The sequence below is a fragment of the Colobus angolensis genome, unplaced genomic scaffold (assembly GCF_000951035.1).
Source record: "Colobus angolensis palliatus isolate OR3802 unplaced genomic scaffold, Cang.pa_1.0 Scaffold215, whole genome shotgun sequence".
In the NCBI taxonomy this organism is placed as follows: domain Eukaryota; kingdom Metazoa; phylum Chordata; class Mammalia; order Primates; family Cercopithecidae; genus Colobus; species Colobus angolensis.
In genome coordinates this window covers 4,066,060-4,083,109 of record NW_012115322.1, presented here as the reverse complement: position 1 = coordinate 4,083,109, position 17,050 = coordinate 4,066,060, and the positions used below count along the sequence as shown (strand labels likewise).

The 17,050-nt window shown below is 42.6% G+C and overlaps 1 protein-coding gene across 1 annotated transcript in view; it reads left to right on the top strand.

Annotated features, from left to right (window-relative positions):
• KIF5C (kinesin family member 5C) overlaps positions 1 to 17,050 on the top strand; it is a 156,005-nt gene that overhangs the window by 85,411 nt on the left and 53,544 nt on the right. Inside the window, exons 11-12 of the mRNA XM_011943067.1 lie at positions 4,265 to 4,413; positions 15,581 to 15,756. Coding sequence (XP_011798457.1) covers positions 4,265 to 4,413; positions 15,581 to 15,756 — 325 coding nt within the window. The remainder of the gene's footprint in view (positions 1 to 4,264; positions 4,414 to 15,580; positions 15,757 to 17,050) is intronic.

Here is a 17,050-nt window from a genome sequence, read left to right as displayed (position 1 = left end):
ACCGCGCCCGGCCCAGTTTATTTTTCTTAACTCAATTTTTATTGAATATAATATAGTAAAATGCATAAACTTAAGTGTATAACTGATTTTATTTTTACAAATATATATGCACATGTGACCACCACCCAGCATCTTGGAAGCCTCTCTCTTGGACCCTCTCAGTCAATACCGAACTCTTAAGGGTAATTGCCACCCTAACTTCCATCAGCATAGATTACTATTGCCTGTCTTTGAACCATATAAAAGTGAAATCACGCAGTACTGTTTTGTATCTGGCTTCTTTCATGCAGTGTTTTATGTGTGAACTTCATCTACATTGTTAGGTATAGTAGTAGTTTATTTTTCACAGTTATATAGTATTCTGTTGTATGAATATGGCTTATATGTATCCATTCTACTGTTGATGAATATTTGGATTATTTTCATTTTGGGGTGATTATAAATAAAGTTACTACGACATTGGTTGTCATGCCTTTGGGTGAATATATGTCCTCATTTCTGTTAGGTGGGAGCGGGTCATAAGGTGTGAAATATTCTACTTTAGTAGATACTACTAAAGATTTTTCCAGAACGACAGTAATAATTCACACTCTCTCCAGCAGCAGTTGACTGTTACAGTCATTGCTCATTCTCAGCAACCGTTGGCATTATCGGTTTCAAATATTTTAGCCATTCTATTGGGTGTGTTAAGGTATCTCATTGTAGTTTTAATTTAGCCATTATTAGGCTAATAATGTTAAACACCTTTTTAGGAGATGTTTTACTGGCACTTTTTTAATAAAGTGCCTGTTGCAAGTCTTTGCCCAATTTTTTCTTATTGATTTAAAAGAGTTATTTTGGGTAAGTCCTTTGTCAGGTATATGTATTTTATATATCTTCTCCCACCTTGTAACTTGCCTTTTAACTCTCTTAATTGTGACTTCTAATGAAGACAGGTTTTTAATTTTAAAGAAGTCACATTTATTTTTTCTTTTATGTTCTATTTAAGAAATCTTTGGCCAGGCACGGTGGCTCATGCCTGCAATCCCAGGGCTTTGGGAGGCTGAGGCAGGCGGATCACCTGAGGTCAGGAGTTTGAGATCATCCTGGCCAACATGGCAAAATCCCATCACTACTAAAAATACAAAAATTAGCCAGGCATGGTGGCATGCACCTGTAATCCCAGCTACTTTGGAGGCTGAGACAGGAGAATCGCTTGAACCCGGGAGGCAGAGATTGCAGTGAGCCGAGATTGTGCCACTGCACTCCAGCCTGGGCAGCAGAGTGAGACTCTGTCTCAAAAAAAAAAAAAAAAAAAACTTTGCCTACACCAAGGTCTTGAATATACTGTCCTATATTTTCTCTAGAAGCTTTATGGTTTTACTTTTCACATTTATGTCTGGGATCTCTCTGGAACAGAATTTTTTACATGGTATTGGGGGTGGGGTGGGATAAAGTTCCGCTTCCCCTCAGTACCATGTATTGAAAGGACTGCCCTTTCTACTCTTCTTTATGGGCACTTTTGTCATAAGTCAGATGACTGTCCTCTGAGTGCCTGTTTCTGGACAGTTTATTCTGTTTTTATTCCAACGTTTCTGACAATTTGTTCAGTTTTACTTTATAGGAAAGTGTTGGTATTCAATCCTCTGACTTTGATCTTCAGAACTGACCTTGCTATTCTTGTTTTTTTTTTTCATTTCTATTATAAATTTCAGAATCAGCTAGCCAATTTGTATAACACATACAGAAGCCCCTTAGGGTTTTCTTGGGGGAAGGTGGGGATTACTTTAATTCTCTAGAACAATTTTAGGAGAATTAACATCTTTCTTTCTCAGTGTAAGCTGATTTTTTCATATTCTACCTTTAGTGGATGTAAAGGCCCCACTTGCCCCATTTGGGCTGAATGAAGTCTCGGGCTCCAGCGTGAGCCACGGATTCCCACTGTTATTTATTTGAGTTCTAAATGGAAGTTGGGTTGCGCATCTTTAGCTACTCCTCTGGATCTTTTCTGTGCCATCTCTGCCCTGCTCTGTGACTTAGGAGGGTGACTGGTTTGGACTCATGCAATGGGCTCCTTTTCCTCTGGCTTCCAGTTATGTTAAGCCAGTGGGAAGGAACACAGGCAGGCCATCAGAAGGAGAGAAGAGCGTGAGGTTCAAGTATTTATTTCCTGGCTTCCTCCCTGCCAGATCATTTTGGGTTAGCTGTGTCCCTACCAATGGCGGTTACAATTCATACCTACCAGGCAATCTTTTCCTTCTAGCCTTCTCTCTCTGGCTCCCCTTCAGCTTAAGGGTAGTAATGGCTCCCCCAAACCTAATGTGGGTACCATATTAACCCTCGTTATTTCCCAACACCTTCCCAAACCTTTGTTAAGCACTCTCCAAATCATGCAATTTGAGCAGGTCGTCTGTTTCCTGCCAGGACCCTGATTACTACAGAAGTGGTGATTTTCTAGGCAATATTAAAAGGTACTTTGAGAATGAGGACCAGTTACACCAATGGTGATAACCTTGCTGAGTCTGCTCACAAAATGTGTCTCTGGCTAAACCTGCCTGAGTACAGCATAGAGGCTTTAGCTTTCTCTTTCTGGTATCATGTGAAATTATCAAGGGACTCTTTATGATTTAGAAAGTAAGATTAGTAGCCTTGAAGTGTGCCCTTAAGGGTCCATAAGCATTTTAGCCATGAGTTATTTTTCACTTTTTGCCTTACTAAGTTGATAATAGATGCTTGTGGTGTTTGTGCTTGCATCGGAGAAATATCCACAGCACTGCCTGAGGATGTCAGTAGGAGAGGTGAGAGTGTCAAATAGGAACAGACTTTATGACTTTAAAATAATAATAAAATTGCTGCTATTTGAAAAATTAGGCTCAAAGCACTTCTGGGGACCTCAGCCTCAAGCTACAGTGAACAAGAGAGAGTTATCCTAATTCTTAAATGGAGTCTTACATTGAAGTTGTTAAACTCCTCTTTTGACAGTTGGGTTATTTAGTTGTCTGCTTTAGCAATGAATTTTTGGAATGACATCTGTAGTGCTGGTGAGGACTGCTGAATTTCTTGCACTGAAATAGAAATCAGGATGTCATTTGCTGACAATGGTAATTAACCCGAATCACAAATCAGATTGTGCTGGCAAATATGACGGTGTAATAACTGTTGGAAGTTCCAAATGAAAAAGTCAATAGCAAATAAAACAGGATATCACATAGTTTTTAATGAAGCTTTAGCTTCTTAAAAAGCGAGCCTAAGTGGAGTTCCCTTTTCAATTGGACAAGGCTACTTAGGTGTTCGTTTCTGTGCATGCTGAGGTGAGCCGTGGCTTTTGTTTTTGGTATCACCTGGTGCAGCTACTGATTTGCTGTCTACAGTAGCCCCTTTGGGTTACTCTCCAGGTAGCATCCCTGTGGCATCACAACCCCCCAGGCCATGTGCCCCAGGAGATCGCATCATCTCCTGTACTGGAAGTGGCAAAATGGTGGCCATTAGGCGTGTTTGTTTGTCCCACACATTGTTTTTATAAATAGTTTAAAACTGGGAGACACAAATTAAAGAAAAAACAGTTTCTGATTTTTCTTGGAAAATGTGATGATCTGAATACCGTGGGGCCTCCTCACCACATGGTGATGATGGGCTGTGATGGCTCAGCAGGGAGCCATAGTGTCACCTGGCTGCAGGACCCACCTGACCCATGAGGCATATGTTGATGTGTTAAATACATCAGGGGTGGTTCTGGGTACCACAGGTGAAGAAGAGAAATAATTGATTCTATTATTTCTGTCTGTATATCATTGGTATAAGAAACTCCAAGCTCCAAGAGGCCAGAGACCTCGTCCATCTGTCTTGGTGTACCTCAAATTCATAAATGTTAATTGAACTGAAAAGAACCTCAACTTAGGAAGGTAAATCTGGTGATGGTATTCAGGGGGCTTAAAGGAGGGTACTGAACATTTGAAAAAGACTATAACCATAAGGATGGCTGAGGACACAGACTAAGACAGTAGCAGAGGGAAGAGGGAAAGAGGAAACTCTGAGACAATTCAAATAAACGTCCATTAGATTTAGAGACCGGTGGGATGTGAAGGAGAAAAGGAAAGGATGATCTTGAAGCCTCAAGGGATAGTGGTGCCATTAGTCCAGTTAGGAGGATGGTTGGTGAAAGCCACAGGATCCTTTCTGCTTCCCTATCTCCAGTCTTTTGACATGAGGAATCCCGGGCTTAATCATATTGATTTAGCTAATGCTAATAATGAGCTGAATTGTCCCCTTATGTTTTTAATCCCAGAGCTAAGACCATCAAGAATACAGTCTCTGTGAACCTAGAACTGACAGCAGAAGAATGGAAGAAGAAATATGAAAAAGAAAAAGAGAAAAACAAGACTTTGAAGAATGTTATCCAGCATCTGGAGATGGAGCTGAACAGGTGGAGGAATGGTAAGGAAAAGTAAAGAGGAAGAGTGAGGCATGAGTGTGTGCTTTTTTTTTATTTTTATTTTTTTTCAGACAGAGTCTTGCTCTGTCACTCAGGCTAGAGTGCAGTGGTGTGATCTCGGCTCACTGCAACCTCCACCTCCAGGGTTCAAACCATTCTCCTGCCTCAGCCTCCCGAGTAGCTGGGATTACAGGCACGCACCACCACACCTGGCTAATTTTTGTAATTTTTTTTTTTAGTATAGATGAGGTTTTACCATGTTAGTCAGGCTAGTCTTGAACTCCTGACCTCAAGTGATCCACCCACCTCGACCTCCCAAAGTGCTGGGATTATAGATGTGAGCCACCATGCGTGGCTGAGTGTGTACTTTCTTTTTCTTGTGACTGTTGGCATCCTGGGAGGCACTTGGGAAAGCTGGGACAATGGTACAGCTTGATTCCTCCTGGCACCAACCTGTATGAACAAGCAGAGATTTTCTTAGTCCCTAACACAGGTACCATCCCCATCCCGTCACTTGGCTAGCATTCGTTGTTAGTGTGGACCAGTGATTATCTGCAAGACTGCCTTAATCTGCTTCCAATGAGATGCCCTCTATCCAATATTGTAATAACTTGCTGGTACCCCTATTTGTAGGTTAGAGGAAAGTGCCTGACACTTAGTGGCTCAGACTGCTTTTGACTTAAATGAAAACTATCATTCTTTCCTATGTGAGTTTTATCACTGGTTTGTGGTTAAAAGTCTACCTCTGGCAAATACTTGCATTTTTTGACCGAACTCATCTTCATGCCAGAAATATAGGGCTCTTGAAGGAGCCCTGTGCTAAAATGGAGTCTTAAAGGCTTGGTTCGTGACTCGTTTTCCTTCTTCCCCAAAACATTCTCTTTGGTTTGTTCTACTGGGAGAAAATATCTCAGAGAGCTGACATGCAGTGGGTGGGTGGGTTGTGGGTGAGGTGTTAAGAGGGGTTTCCAGATCTAAGTGCAGACAGATTATTTTAGTGATTTTAGCATTGTGACGTAGGTTAGAAGGTAGAAGGCTTTTTAATTTTTTTTTTCTTTTTAACTAAAATAAGGCAGGTTGGTGTGTGTGTAGGGGAATGGCGGATAGTTGGAAGTGGTTCTTCAGGTCCTCTGCTGCTGTACTCAATATTTTAGGTGCTGCAGCAATACCTCAGCTTTGGGTAAGGGTAGGAGCCTGGGGGCTGTTGTGCAGGATCCGGAGGTAACACTGACTGTTTGTAACTGCAGCAGATTGTCTTGTGATTACATGTTTGCCACTGCTTTTTGCTAGTAAGGGTGAGGTGTCAATGAGCTATTTTTTAACAGAAAAACAATTACATGGCAAACGAGAATTCAAGACAGGTTTCAAAAATGACCTAGTAGCCTAAATAACATGATTCTTTTACTTTTGAAAGATTTTCTAGCAGCACACGTGTTTGGAAAGCTGCTAGAATAATTGAATAATTCAGCACCTGAGGCTGGTGGATGATTCCTTGCAATTTGGCAGGAATGGGAGAGTCGGGAGCAGTAGTTGGCAAGGTGGGGAGTAGCCATATGAAGTTTTATTTTGGGAATCCTCCAGGTCAGTTCTCTGTTGGGTGACCAGGACATTTAGTAAAGCCTTTTGGTAAAGGATTGGGGGTGCTGGCTTTAGAAACATTACAGGTGGGCAATGAACCTTTTTTCTCCCATCCTTTTCCATCTCTTGCCAAATTTTAACCTTGCAGTTCTCCATCCCTCATCAAATGCCATCCTCTGGGATCTGCCCACTGCCCTGTTTGCCTGACTCACCGTCATGCCTAGCATCTTTTGGGCACTCAGTCCTGTTTTTGGCCTCTTTACCTGGACATCATTTTAACTGTCAATCTTCAAACACCTTGCAAATCTCCTTAGAAATGTACTGTTTTCTCCCAGCTCTTTGGGAGGCTGAGGCGGGCAGATCAACTGAGGTCGGGAGTTTGAGATCAATCTGGCCAACATGGAGAAACCCTGTCTCCACTAAAAAATACAAAATTAGCCAGGCATGGTGGTGCATACCTGTAATCCCAGCTACTTGGGAGGCTGAGGCAGGAAAATCGCTTGAACCCCAAAGGTGGAGGTTGCAGTGAGCCAAGATCATGCCATTGTACTCCAGCCTGGGCAAAAAGAGCAAAACTCCATCTCAAAAAAAGAAAGAAATGTGCTGTTTTCGGTGCCCTCTTGGATGAGATCCTACACGAGCCCTTAAGTTACATAATTTGGGAAAAATAATGTATGATGATATACTCTGGCACAGAGTAGACCTCCAATAAATGTATGTGAAGCAAACACATGCTTAATGCAGGTGCTGGAGATTAAAGGGTGGGCAGTCAGATGTGGTCTCTGCCCTCAGGACGGTCTGAGCTAGGAGGGAGGTAAATGCCAGTCCTCATCAATAAATGTATGATGGTCGTCCATGCTGCATACCAAGAACGGAAAGCACAGGTGTCAAGAGTTATACAACAGGGTGCCCTGACCTTGACTGAGAAGCCAGTGAAGAACGGTTCCCTGAGTATGCAATATGGAGATTAGTATCTGAGAGAAGCAGCAGTTAGCTGGGCAAAATAGGGGATATGAGGTGAGGTGGGGGCTCCGAGAATGGAGGACATAGGCCAGCGGGGAGCACTGGCCTAAGATGGGCTGGAGTAATAGGCGGAGCTCTCCCGTGTTCAGGATTTTGGTCAAGGGTGTTAAGCTGCGGGTCATACCTTCAAATTTTTGAAGCTCCATCGGCTGTATTGGAGAGTGGACTACAGGTCAGAGAGGAGGGCTGGGAGCTGGGGTGGTCTTCCAGGGATGAGGTGATGGTATTGAAGTGAGAGGGCAGTAGGAAGGGAGAGAAATGGATGAACCTGGGAGGTATTTAGGAGGAGAAATTAGCTGGGTGTGGTGAGGAGCTGGCTATGGGAGAGGGACGTTTCAATAACAGCTGTGAGTTTTCCGGCTTGCCGAGTTGGATGGAGGGTGAGACCATTCCCTAAGATTGGGGATGCTGGAGGAGAACCAAGGGTGAGGGAGGAGGGAGTTTGGGGTTCCCGTGGAACATCCAGGGGAACATTATTCAGATAAGAATTTAGGTCTGAGGGTCTGGAGCTCTGAGGATCTGCTTGAGTTGGAGTCATCAATCTTTTGGTAGTAATTGAAGGCATAGGTAGATGTGAGGGCCCTTTAGACTACAGAGAAAGAAGAAAAGACAGAGAGAGTCTGAGAGGCTCCCAACACCCCCATTGCCACGTCACCACTGGTTGTGATGGGAGAAGGGAATTGGAGGGATTCCACAGAGCTCTCCTTTCCTCCCCAGCTAACATTTGTATTTAAAGGTGATTTTTCTGGGGGCAAAGTTCTTAAATATAGAGAACTGACTCTAGTGATGTAAGTTTCAGGCAAGAAGGAGAGTAGTGAGGGGCAGTGAGGAGGTGGGGAGAGGTCCTTTGTCCCATGGAGGGGGCAGATGTACCTCAAAGAGTAACTCTGCATCTCAAGTGATGTGCCAGTGGGTGTCATAGGGACAACAGACCAAGCCAGGCTTTTTGTTATGGTCTGAGTCTGGGCATTTAGTCCTCAAGTAGCCAATGTGACCATGAATGACAGGCCCAAAAATGTCCCCAAGTGGATCAGTCTCTGGTAAAGCTGTGATCTGAACTGAGTGGGCCTGACTCTAAAGTTCATTCTCTTTCTGTTGTCTGCACAGCCTGCTCATCAAGCTGATTTGTGTGCAGAGCCAGGTAGATGGGTGTAATAAATATCACGCCAAAAAAAAAAGGGGGCACTGGAAGCCCTTCCATGGTGTCCCCACATGTCCTAATTCTTCAGAGCAGAAGATAATGAGGGCATGGCTGGTGTGTGTAAACGTGAGAGCTGGGCTTTTGAGATGTGGAGTAAAAAAGCATCAGTGCCCTTCACTGAAACCAGAGTGGCAGGATATTGCCAACTTTCCTTTGAAACTCAACACACACATTGGTTCTAAACTTGTAGGAGGTGGCTACTTAGTTCCCCTCAACATTTCCTGGGTATTGATATTTCCACATTGCGGTCTCAACGAGTTAAAGAGGCCTTGTCAATTGTGTGCACTCTCCCCAGGAAAAAGGTTTCTTTCTTTGCATGGTATTTATAATTTAAGAGTTTGGCTGCTATACATCAGCTGCTGGAGAGCAAGGAAGGAGTATGTGTAGCAAAGTGTGTGTGCGTGTGTGTGTGCACATGCGCGCACATGCTTGTGCTTTTTCCTACTTGCTGTTGTTACATAGAATGAAGTAGCAATACAAAGGAGTAGGAAATCAACTACAGATCAGGTGCAGGCAGTTAATGGAGATAAGTGAAAATAGGTAAGTTTGATCCAGTTGGCAGTGATGGTACTGTGCCACAGGACAGGGCACGCCCTGCCCTAAATCATTCAAAATTGGTGAAATACTGCATTGTCTATTATATGCCTAGAGGTTGGTCTCACCCTCCCCCACACCCCCACCTGTACCAATTTTCAACCCTTTGTAGCTCAATGGGTGCTATAGATGGAATGTTTTGTGTCCACCCAAATTCATATGTTGAAATCTTGATCCCTAAGGTGGTGATAGTAGGAGGTGGGGCCTTTAGGAGGTGATAGGGTTCTGAGGATAGACCCTCATGAATGGGATTAGTGTCCTGTGAGTTCTGAGAGAGCTTCCTTCCCTCTGGTCTCTACTATGTAAGACTATAATGAGATGCCATCTGCAAACCCAGAAGAGGGCCCTCACCAGGAGGGCCCAACCATGCTGGCACTCTGATCTCGGACTTCTAGCCTCCAAAACTGTAAGAAATAAATTCTGTATAAGCCACCCAGTCTGTGGTACTTTTCTTATAGCAGCTGCAGCTAAGACAGGGGCCACTTCAGAATGTAGGCTGAGCAGTTTTCTCCTCTGGGCACTGTTGAACCTTGATTCTCAGCAGAAGGCCTGTGACTCATATCACATACACTACACTAGGCTTTAATTCCTTTCTGACATTGCCATGGAGGCAGGATAACTCCGGGCATGTGCATGGGGCTAAGGAGAGCCACCCACTGGCCTGGTTCCGTTCCCCAGGGTGCTAGTTAGGATCCTTGGGTTGCAAGCGACAGGAATTGACACTGCCTGGCTAAAGCCAAAAGAGAATGCGTTAGAAGGATACGAATGATTCGCAGACTCCAAAGGATAGCAGAGGCAACAGGCTCCGACAAGTGTAGGCTGGGGCTGCTTCAGGGATGCAGGCAGCAGGCAGCAGAGACAGGCAGGTCTCTTAAGTGGCCACACCTGGAATTAATGCTTTTTCCCTTCTCTATGTGATTATGTTGGAGAAGCAGAGGCCCAGAATAGAAGTGGGAATACTGTGCTTGCTGGTGTGCCTTGGCTGGGGAAGGGCAGGGCACTTTGATCAATTGTTTGATGAAGACTGCACACAGTTGAGGGGGCTAATTCCTTAAAAGGAAGTTGAGGTGCTATTTTATAAGAATGGGTGTCGAGTGGCTGAAAAGCAACAAATGTTCACCACAATCTACTAGTGACATCTTGTGGGCCGTAATCAATGACTGGTCTTTCTTCGAATCTGGAGGCTCTGTTGGCTCTTGAGCCTCACAGAGATTTGTTCTGCCTGCTTGCTTAAGGAACAGATAGATGGAGTGGGGCAGTTGCCAGAAAATGGAATTTTTTTCTAAAGCTCTATTGCTTTGTTGCTCATATGTGCGGAAAAGACTCGAACAATCCTATATATGGAGATAGAGTTAGATAGTTGGATTCAGAGTGAATTACAGCTCCAGCTCATGCTAACTTCCTCCCAATCCATCAAGAAAACTCTTGACAGGAGGACGGGGAGGGAGGGGTGAAGGCTGCGTGCACAGCTCCCTATTGCTGCCAGGTCAGTCTTCACACGTGCTCTCTTCTGATACTTTGAATTTTACACTTGAAAAATAATGTTTTACAGGGATTTAAGTCAGAAAAAGGAGGAGCTGAAAATCCAGGTGTCAGAACAGGGAAATGACTGGCAAACTGGTGTATCTGCAGATTCACTTCTCTTGTATAATTGCCTATAAGATTAAAAAAACAGTGGATGTGGATTTACCTTATCTACTGAAGTCATGCAAAGAAATAATTTCATCACAGACTGAGAAAGTGTGGAAAAATCGGCAGTCTCTAACGCAGATTTGTTCATCCAGTTCAAAACCTGTGAGGCCAGCAGGCATGGTTCAGTAACTAGCTAAATCTGTAGCCTCTATTCTGATTTGGGGCTTTGTGGAACTTTGGGACCGCCACAATTGGAACACAATTTGCTTCTTTAGCATTAAATTTTCAAAGATGCTGGCCCCCTTCTCAGATCCATGATTATAATGGACTCTCAGAAATTAACATTTCATTGGAGAGATCTAATTTACTAGGCCCTCTGCTTGCTTTTGAGAACACAACCAAACCCTGTAATAGAAATACCTTAGTCTGTCCACTAAGAGAATGTTGTGGCCTGTTCAGGAGGTCATGAATGTAAGGAGGATGCAGAGTCCCAGGCCACCAGTTTATTAGAAAATCGCTCTAGGAGGGATTAGAGGATGTTTTAAGCTGCTTACAGTATTTTTAGGAATGAGGGTGAAAGATGCTATTTGCATGCAAAATAATCTCATCAAGGAATTTTTTTTTGTTTTAACATCACATTTATATAATGACATCTTGTAGCCAGCTGCTCTCACCCATCTGGCAACTTAAAGATTTCCTTTTAGTTTCTTTGATATAGAAATTGCCTACCATTAGGTCTGCCACTGGGCCTATTTAATTGGTATTAAAAGAAAGCATCTCGTTTGCCAGATCTGCTGTGGTTTCTGGCGGAAGCTGTGAGTGACCAGCAAATCTCTGCTCCAGAGTTACTGAGAGAATGCAATTACCTTTCTGTGTTCTCCTGAGGCTTTAGGAACTCAACTTATGAAAAGGATAACTAGCTTGTTGCTATTTCATGTGTGAAATTTTAATGAATTACTGGCAATCTAATGGTTTTCTTTCTTTAAAAAAAAACCCAAAAACCGATTTTAGAAATTTTAATAGCCCTAATGAGAATTTTTGATTAGTGTGTCATTCTCATCTGTTGCCGTTGATGGATTTCTGTTTTTTGTAGAGATGTTATTTACGCCCTCTGGGAGTTTTTATTTTATAATTAGAATGCTCTGTAAGCCTTACAGGTATGCTTCAGTGAATGCTCCTAGGTAAACACAAATCTTTTTAGTCCTTAAAGGTAATTACATCTGACAATGGTAAATGCCAGGATGCTTATTTAAAGAAGGGGAAGGTTTTCAGAGTGTGTGTAGGGGGAGGCCTTTCAGATGCTTTACAACATTATGAGCTCTTTTCCTATAGACAGCAGGTATAAGCCTCAGGGGCTAAACTAAGAGAAATCTGCTTTTAATGCAAAGAGGGAGACTAAAAATAGATGCTAATCTTCCTTTGGTGGTCTTTTTCTCCTTCTCCCACCATCAGAGTTCAGGGCATTATTTCTCTAGAGTCTGTTTGCAGCTGTCTTCCTTGTTCGAATCAGTTATTCCATAATCACCATGTGGGGGCTTCTCCAGAGACTCGGTCCACTGCAATGCAGGGAATATTCTCCATTAGCGTGGTGAGATTGCCATGGAGACAGATAAGCTAGTGTCAGGTCTTGCCTAGTGTTGGGGATTTACAGTCCCCGGACGTGTTTGTGAGCCGGACAGTGTAGTTACCAGGACGCTTCTGGAAGTCATTTTCTTGGCCCTTTGGAGGGCAGTGGTGTTGGAAAACCAGCTCTTGGTTCCTCTCCGGGCAGGAGCTGTGCTGCTTTAGTTACTGCATGTAGCGGCTTTGTTCTTCTCCGTTGAAATGGCTGCTGTAAAAAATAATCCTGACTGCCTGACCTTTAGAATATAAACTGAAAAGAACTGGTTGTTTAGATGTAGCTTTGTAGGAGACATGTTAATGCTTTGATTGAGAGAATTGTTCGAGAGAAACCACAAAGTCTGCTGTAGGTTTCAAATACTGTTTTAATCATAATAAAAATAAACCTGAAAGGGACTTGCATGGCTATACCATGTTTTATTTTTGGAACTGAGCTCCAGCCACAAAGTTATTGTGAAGATCTCAGAAACACAAATCACAGAATAAGTAAAAATAGCAATTTATCTGCCAAGCCTACAAAGTTGCAAATTTGGCAGGGAGAGGAGGGGATAAGAGATGGACTTTAAACAATATTGCCTTTTGTGCTTTTTACATATGCTATCTTCATTTATCTTTAGAACAACCCTGTGATAAAGGCATTGTTATTTCCTCTCCTTTACAGAAAGTAAACCAAGAGAGTAAGCAGGAGATGGGCTTGTGATTAATGAGACCTGTTTAAAGGTACCATGTGGCTTTAGCGTCCTGCCATAGCACTGGAGATGACGGAGTCTCTTGACTACTTTCACAGTGCCTTGTAGCAGCATTGGCTAACTTGCTGGATCTCTGCCATCTGGGACAACCCTTCTACTTGGTGATGCTGCAATTCCTTAATGGGAGAAGAGGGCAGCTTTAGGGGAAGTCAGGCCTGTGACTTTGGTTAGAACAGGTCACTTGCTGCTAAGGTTATAGAAGTCTATCCCCGGCCCCTGCCCACTCAGCTGAATCAAAACACACACTGGGCAGCTCCTTAGCTCACCCTAGCTTCATGATACCATTGCCTCTTTGGCCATTTGAAGCCAAAGAACACAGGGAATATGTCTCTTCCAGATGTGTTTGTATCTTACCTCTTTACTTGGAGTGAGTTGGCCTGTGGATAATATGACCGTGTTCTGGTTGGTGTCTGGTCTAGTATCGCTAAGAATTTCATCTTTGTCATGCCTAAGCTGGAAGATTAAATTCATACTGTACTGGATTGCCCTGTTCCTAAATTTCAGAAGCTAGAGCTCAAAAATTAGAGATACTGTCACAATCCAAGAGGAGGAAGGGTATTTACCAAAGTGTTAGTGGTGAATTTCTCTGGGGAAGGAACAGAATTAGAAGGGAGGGGTGAAGGAGGACTTTCAAGTTTTAGTTGTATATTCCACATTGCTTGAGTTGTTTATGTTAAGAATGTATCCTGAATTATTTATGTGGTTAGAAAATCTATCTATCTACCTATCTATCTATCTATCTATCTATCTATCTCCATCTATCTATCTCTATCTAATATGTTTAAGAAAAAAAAAAAAAGAACACAGTACTGCTTTTATAGCCCATGGATTTAGCAGACTGTAGAGAATATAGATCCTTTAATTGGATGAAATCCAGTCTGCACACTAAGGTTGTTATATTGATGGATATTTTAAGCCAGGAATTGGAACTGAATGAAATATTGATTTGGTTCAGGTTCAGTTCAAAGGCTACTCTGATATTCTGGTTTTGTTCAGGTCAATAATTTTAGAAAAAATGCTTAAGTATAGCACAGTCTTGTTGGAAAAGGAAAAAGGGTTGGCTTAATTTTGTATTCAGCAAAGTAATAGTTTATTCTACGTTTTGCTTCAAGTTGCTGCTTCAAATGGAACTGTGATACAAAAGTGAAAACATTGGCTGTCAATTTTACTTAACACGGAGGCCCCATGTTGTATTTTGTGGTTATTCAGCGAGATAATGGAGTCATAAGCAGCAGAACTAAACTAGGACAGTGTTTTGTTTATATTGAGATAAATGTGTACAGTGTTCAGGTGGGTTCCTTGAAGCATGATATGTATTGTTAATGAAGCCACAGATTGAGATCTCAGTTACTCTATTATTTATTTTTATTTATTTGTTTATTGAGACAAAGTCTCACTTTTGGTGCCCAGGCTGGAGTGCAATGGCACCATCGCAGCTCACTGTAACCTTCGCCTCTCGGGTTCAAGCGATTCTCGTTCCTCAGCCTCCCAAATAGCTGGGATTACAGGTGTGCACCACCACGCCCAGCTAATTTTTGTATTTTTGTACAAATACTGAATTTTGTATTTTTGCTAGAGATAGTATTTTGCCATGTTGGCCAGGCTGGTCTTGAATTCTGGCCTCAAGTTTTCTGCCCGTCTTGGCCTGAGCCACTGTGCCCCGCCTTCTATCATTTATTTTTGAAAAACTCTCTGACTCAACGCGGTTTTCCTGGGGAATTTTTACAAAATGGATTTTGTGGGCTGAGAACTGGGGTGAGGCTTGGAATACTGCAGACACTCTGACTACTGACTGCAGCAAGATGACTGTGGTGTTGATGGTAAACATTGTGATGGAAAAGTATGTTGGGTTTGGTTTTGCTTTCCAGGAAGATATTTGGGAGACTCAATGGGGCCAGTAGTTTTCTTAGAATCCTTTTTATGCACTTTATGTCTTTGATGTTCTTGCTGGAGACAGCCACTGGCCAGCTTGCGGGCTGTACCTTTTCCATCAATTTGGTTGTCAAATTTGGCTATTCTTCCTTTGAAGGCTCCAACAAATGCTACTCTGCAGACTGAGAAGTCGTAGGTAGGATCTCGCAAGATAGTCTAGATTGGCTGCATTTCTTGCCTAAGACTACCTGATATCACAGTAGATTATTCTATTTGAACTTTCCAGCAGAGCCAATTAATTCTGGCTTCCTGGAGGAGACAGTGGTATTGAAATGTGAGCTTTTGCAGTGCTAGTCTTGGATCCAGGGCTACCCTCTCTTCTGACCTCAGATTCAGAGATTCTTGAATTCAGAGGATTTGAGCCTTACAGTGTTCTATCGAACAATGCCAGTGTGTTTCTTTACTTGGCTGTTTCTATTAATGAAACAGTGACATAATTAATTCATAATTAGGATGCCTTAGAGGTCTGTTTCCTTTTTAATCAATCACTAGAGAGAATATGACTCTAGTAAAGCCCCAGAATATTCCTCAACTAAAGCAAAATGAATGTAAAGAATTCAGGCATCTCTGCATGTTGGAGTAGCTTGGAATCAGTTTACTTCAGGGATGCATCTTGAGAGGGGAGATTTTACACAGTTTTCTTTTTTCTTAGACTTGTTTTGGCCAATTCATTAAGACCTTTCTTATCAAATAGAAAGAACACAAACTGTAACCACACAACAACCCTTTATTGTGTCCTCTGTGTATTTTTCACCAGGACTGGTTATTTTTAGTACTCCTCCTGGAGGGTTTCATGCTCAATTTCTTTAATCCCCAACTCTGCTCGGCTATGTTTTACAGGAGAAGCTGTGCCTGAGGATGAACAGATCAGTGCCAAGGACCAGAAGAACCTGGAGCCTTGTGATAACACCCCCATCATAGACAATATTGCTCCTGTTGTTGCTGGCATCTCTACAGAGGAGAAAGAGAAGTATGATGAAGAGATCTCTAGTCTCTACAGACAACTGGATGACAAGGTCTGTGGCCAGAGATTTATAGTTCTCACTCCACTACAAAGATGAAAGAGGGCAGTCCCAGCTCCCTGTGGAGCTGATGTAGGGCTACAGCCCGATCTTTATGTCTGGTTTTCTAATACCTACCCTGGCACTTTAATGGTGCAGACTCAGGGAGCTTGATTCATGTGGATTGGAAATGTTAAAGGGAACTTGACTGAAAGAGCAGTGTGTTGGCCTAGACAGACAGGCAGTTGTTACTTAGAGTCTTGTCTTCCAGAAATTGGACTGGGCTGATTACTGCATGAAAGGCGGGGTGTGTGAGTGTCTGTGATCTTTAAGTCTCCTTTCCTTTCTTCTCTTCACCTCTTGGAAACTCCAGCAGTAGCCTCAGCTAGGGGCAAAGGTGGTGACTCCCAAAATTCAAGCATGTATTTTAATCATATAGCTATAAGGCTCTGGGATGAGAAACAGATAGTAGTGTGGTCTGATGGCTTTACCTAATTGGTGAAGCTCTCTTCACGGATATATTCTTGAATGAAGTAGTTTGAACATGCTAACTGGGGATGTCCAATTTTATGACAAGCTTTTAGGACTCAAATAGTCATGTAAATGCACAAGTTGGCATAGAGGAAAAGAGGCGTTGGAGAACACTGGGAGAACCAATTAAAGGTTGGGTTAGGAATCCCAGAGGCATGAGAATTAAACTGATGTTTTATATGATCTTGGCATGTTGCCCTTGGAATATTCTAAATCCTTTCAGTTCAGTTCATTTCATCAAGGTTGCTGATATTTTTAGTCTGATTTAATCTTTTCTATTGTGGTTCAGCTCAGAGTGCTTAGGGACACCTCTGGCTTGTGTGAAATAGCTTTGTTACGTTAACATTGCCATTAATCTTACAGGCCTCTCTCTTTAGGGTAAAGCTGAGTCTGGTATAACCTTTGCAAGCTGAATGTGACTGATCGCCTTAAGGAAGCTAGTTCTGCTTGTTTGTGATTCCAAGAGCTTGCACTGTAACCACAGCATTATTCTGGGGTCATCCTACCCTTCTGAAAACACATTTAATGAAATATTCACACCCATGAGATGGGTTACTTGCCCTTTAGGCTCCAAGCATACCGTTATCTTCCATTTCTGTCTATGTATTTTATGCAAAACTTCAAAGAGAAAAAAATAGATCAATAGTAAGTTAACAGTATATGCAATTTCTTGATTTCTCCAAGGAATTGCTATTGTTTAAACAGTAAAGAACATTAGACCATATGTTGGAACCGAACTCTCGATTCCCTCCTGGGCAGGGGTCGTCGCGAAGGATCA